This window comes from Ceratosolen solmsi, unplaced genomic scaffold, assembly GCF_000503995.2.
Source record: "Ceratosolen solmsi marchali unplaced genomic scaffold, CerSol_1.0 scaffold1, whole genome shotgun sequence".
NCBI classification, from domain to species: domain Eukaryota; kingdom Metazoa; phylum Arthropoda; class Insecta; order Hymenoptera; family Agaonidae; genus Ceratosolen; species Ceratosolen solmsi.
In genome coordinates, this window is record NW_011948415.1 from 7264733 (window position 1) to 7269523 (window position 4791).

Here is a 4791-nt window from a genome sequence, read left to right on the forward strand (position 1 = left end):
GAGAGAGAGAGAGAGAAATTTGAATAGTATATGAAAATATATATATTTATAATTTTTAGTAGATTTAATTAATAATGATAAGTAATTTATGTAATTTTATAAAATTTTATTATTAAATTATGAATATTTTACTGAAAATACAGTTACATTTTCTAACATAAGATATAAAAAAAAAAAAAAACAATAATTCGAAAAAATTAATGGATTTGAATCTCACTAACTTATTTTAACAACTTATGGACAGCCATTTTTGTATTTAGTAATCGTTATAAGTACTTTGAGTATCAAGTATTTATATTAATACATTTTTATTAATAAAGGCACTTAATAGATTAACATATTTTAATCACAAGTGTTTAATTATTATTGCCTAATTATATTCAATTAATAATAAAAATCAATTCTTCAAAGATAGTCAATATTAAAAATCTTAATTATTAATGTTGCATATTTTTTCTTCCTTTTTGATGGAAGTTTTTTTAAGTATTCAATATTTTTATAAATTAATGTAACAATTATACAATATGCTTGAATCCGCCTTATGCTATTCTTTATAATTCATTTTCAAATCTGTAAAAAAATTATCCATATTCATCATACTGAAATTAATAATTAAAATATTAATTATTATATTTCATAAATTATTAGTAAACTTACTTTTGCTTTTTCATTTCAGTAGGAATAGTTGTTTCAACGGGTCCTTTTAAATCGGAAAACAGTGTTCGTCGAGTCTGAAACGTATATATTCTCATTATCAATTTATTTATATAAATTATTGAAAATCCATTAACTTACATTATCGGCATTTCTGTTTTGACATAAGTTAATATTACAGTTACAATTTTCGCACGAGACTTCATTTTTTCGACATGTACACAATCGAGAAGAACATTGTGTTTTACAAGAGCACTTGATTTCACCATTTGATGATCGTTTTAATCCTATCTTACTTTCTCTAGTGATATTTCTTGCTGAATACTAGAAATTATGAACATAAATATTCGAAATATTATTATAAAATTAAAAGTAAAATAATTTACTGTACTTCAAGCTTTTGAATTCTATTATATAAAGGTGTTTTCCTCCAATCTGGATCATTTTCATCATCGTCTTCAATAATACTATCATCTGTTAAATTGAATGAATCATAATGAATATTTTCTAATGTAGATTTGGGTTTGATTGGCTTTGGTTTTTTCATAATATTTGTATTTGTTTCTATTAATACCTAAATTTTTAATAAATAATTATTGAAATTTTAAATGTAATCACTAATACATCGATTATAGAAATATTTTATGATATGAAAGTAACCTTATCCTGTAAATGAGAAACTTGTTCTTTGTACGACTCAATTTGTTTTTGTAGTTCTTCTATTTGTTGATCTTTTTCAATATCAGTACTTGAATCTTTATTAGTACTTAAGCCTAAACAATCTTTTCTTAACTTAGTATTTGTCTCTCTAAGTTCATATTTTTCTATTTGGGCTTTTAATTTCTCATAATTTTCCTTAAAAAAAGTTTTATTTTATTATTATACAGAAAAATAATAATGATAATAAATGAGTATATTATTTTTAATTTATTTACAATAATGTCATTATGTTCGAATTTTAACGCACAATGTTTTTTTCTATTAGATACTGTTATCTCAAATAATGTTTTCAGTGCTTCTTTAGCATCAGCCATTGATGATATAATATGCCACCTTGTTTTTGATTTAGTTTCTGTGAACAAGGATAATATTCACATTTAATTACATTATATTAAATGAAATATTTTAAATACAATTAAAAATGTACAGTAATATATTAAATTATATTAAGTATATTTTACAATAATATTTAAAACTAAATTAAAGTCTAAAAACGAATAACAACTCGCAAATTGAATATCATTTGTGAATATATAGAAAAACATATGTGTAAACAATTTTTTATTAAGACAGTATTTAAATATTATTAATATTCTAATTAAAAATTAAAGAAAAAAATCAAATTAAATTTATTTATTTATTTTACCTTGATTGGATTCCTTAATATGTTGTTCTAATTGTTTAATTTGTACATTACGTAATTCAACGATTTCCATAAGCTCAGAAGTTTGTGCTTGAATCGATAATGTATTAGTAGATTCACTATGCAATTGAAGTTCAGCTAATTGGCTAGCAAAATAAGCTTTATCTTTTTTTAAATTTTCAAGAGTACATTCAGCATCAACTGTACTGAGTAATACTTCCAGTTCTTGTATTACCCAAGAATGTACATCTTCTTTAGCATTAGCAGTCTTTTCACGTCGTTGACTTGCTCTTTTTTGTAAATCTAATGCATCCTAATGAAAAAATAAAAATAATAACTTTCAAAGAATAAAAAAGTTTAAGCTGTTCTTTTTCTTTTTTACATAAAAAAGATAATTTACCTTTAATCTTTTATGAATAGCCTGTGCTTCTTCCATTTTTTTTTTGAAAACATTTTTCTGCTTATTATGCTCAATCTGCAAACGAGTAATTTGATTAAGACGTTTTCTATCTTGGTCTTGTAATTTATAAAGCTCTTGTTCTCGTAATCTTTTCCATTTGTTAAAATTATCGGTTTCGGTGCGCATATTTCTTATTAATTTTACTTTAGTTTGTTTTAAAGAAAATATTTCATTAGTTAAATTTTTTATTTGTATGTCTGATTTTTCTTTATTTTTAATAATCTTATTTTGTTCTAAACATTTACGCGACAGCTCCGTAATTTTTTTTTCTAGTTCTTGAACTTTTTTACGACGTGTTTCTGCAATTCTAAATATAATGAAGCATAGTAATATTTATAAAATTGTTGGTATAAATATCTTATTATTAAGTATACAAACATTTTTAATATACTAACTTTGCACTAGCTGTATTTGCCTGTGCACTACGAAGTGCCTGCAACAGTTGCTCTTTTTCTGTTTGTAAATTTTTTATTTCTTGCTCCATTTCTTCTAAATCTTTTTGATATTCTATTATTTGAGAGGAATTTTTTAAAAGATTAGAAACTAATTCTTCTTTTATTGCTAATTGTTTATTTATATACTGCATTTCATCAACACGCTCAGCTTGCTGTAGAGTATGCTCTTCATGTTTTTCATCTAAATCATCAATGTCATTATTTAAGCTATTGTCTTCTATACTGCTTGACATTTCAGAATTAGCATTTGTATTATTAGTAGATTCTACTGATAATTCATGTGTTACCAATACGTCAATCGCTTTCTTTTCATCTTTTTGTATGGCTAAAAATTTTATAATTTTGTACACATAAGTTTAAATTACTATTTTAATATTTAGTAAATTTTAAAAGGTTGTGAATTGCAAACTTACCAATAATCTTTAGACAAATATCTTCTAATTTATTCTTGTGATTTTCAATGTTATTAGGATCACTATCAAATTCCTTTAAGAGATTTTCACAGTCTTCTAGAATATTTGCAACAGAATTTTTTAATTGGTCCCTTGACTGTTCAGCCAAGTTGGCTAGTTCATGCATATGAACTATTTCTATTAAATTAACATTTAATTTCTCTGTCAAACTTCTCAATTTCCTTTGTAAAGATCGATTTTTTTCTTGCAATTCTATATGCTGCGGAGGACAAAAGTTTTCAACATTACCCTGATTAAGCATAGCTGATTGTAATTCACGTATAATCTTTTTAAGATTATTGATTTCAGCTATATGAGGATCTTGATTTACTATTGGCTTATTTTTTATTTTCTTTGCACGATCTGCATACCTTAATGTACTAGTGGTTTCATTTAAATTATAATCTAGAATATTGATTTAATTTATGAAATTTATCTCAAGCTTATACCATTATAACATAAGAAACAATAGATTATATTACAAAATTGACAAAAACTTTCTCATGTACCTGCAGGGCTTACACAAGCAATCATTAATGTAACTGAATTCCCTCCAAGTGAATCCTGTAGCAAACGAGTCAATTTGCTATCTCTATATCCAATGTATGTGGAACTTCCACCTTCACCCAATTGTGAAATTACATTTCCTAAAGCTAATAAGCCTTTGTTAATGTTAATGCCTTCTTTAAATCTTTCCCCAGTTGCTTGTGTTTTTTTACTTCGTTCCGAACCAGCCAAATCAACAAGATGAAATTTAGCAAATTTAGCAGTATTCCTAGTCCAAAAAGAATATGTTAAAAGTTATCTCAAAACTAAATAAATATGGTACAAAAGAATTAAACCAACGGATCATTTTTCTTTTGTTGATTTACAGATATTGTAAATATAGCATGACTACGACTACTTTGTACATTCATGGCAGTAGCCCCAGTAGCTCTGCATATAGAACCATCTGCCAGTAACTGTAATGTTTCTTGCGTACTTTTAACTGGAATTTCTGATATTCCAATTACCTTGATACCTCTTCCATCTTCTCTAATATCCACAATACATTGATTACGTGGCTTGTTTGATAATAAATCATACAACTGTTCTTTGTACAATTCCATGAAAGCAACTGTCACTTTAAAATCCCAATCTTCTTTAGCTTGGATTATTTCAAATATATCATTAACAGCTCTTGGAATAATTCCACAATTTACATCATTTTCATCATAATTTGTGCCCATAGAAAATGTTTTACCACTCCCAGTCTGACCATATGCCAAGATTGTAACATTATAGCCTATGAAAATATTGATAAATAATGTAAATTTATAAAATTTATAACTTAAACTAAAATACGATAGTTTACCTTCAAATATATTTAGAACCATATTTTTTATTGCATTATTATAAAATTCTTCG

At 25.2% G+C, this 4791-nt stretch overlaps 1 protein-coding gene across 1 annotated transcript in view; it reads right to left on the minus strand.

The window, feature by feature from the left end:
- Positions 1–551: 551 nt before the first annotated feature.
- The window catches only part of LOC105359035 (kinesin-like protein 3A), a 5043-nt gene continuing 803 nt past the window's right edge, over positions 552–4791 (minus strand). Inside the window, 13 exon segments of the mRNA XM_011495510.1 lie at positions 552–570; positions 658–731; positions 796–978; positions 1046–1228; positions 1315–1509; positions 1590–1726; positions 2021–2330; positions 2418–2784; positions 2873–3257; positions 3346–3789; positions 3894–4159; positions 4231–4669; positions 4739–4791. The exon segment at positions 4739–4791 is cut by the window's right edge and continues 12 nt beyond it. Coding sequence (XP_011493812.1) covers positions 552–570; positions 658–731; positions 796–978; positions 1046–1228; positions 1315–1509; positions 1590–1726; positions 2021–2330; positions 2418–2784; positions 2873–3257; positions 3346–3789; positions 3894–4159; positions 4231–4669; positions 4739–4791 — 3055 coding nt within the window.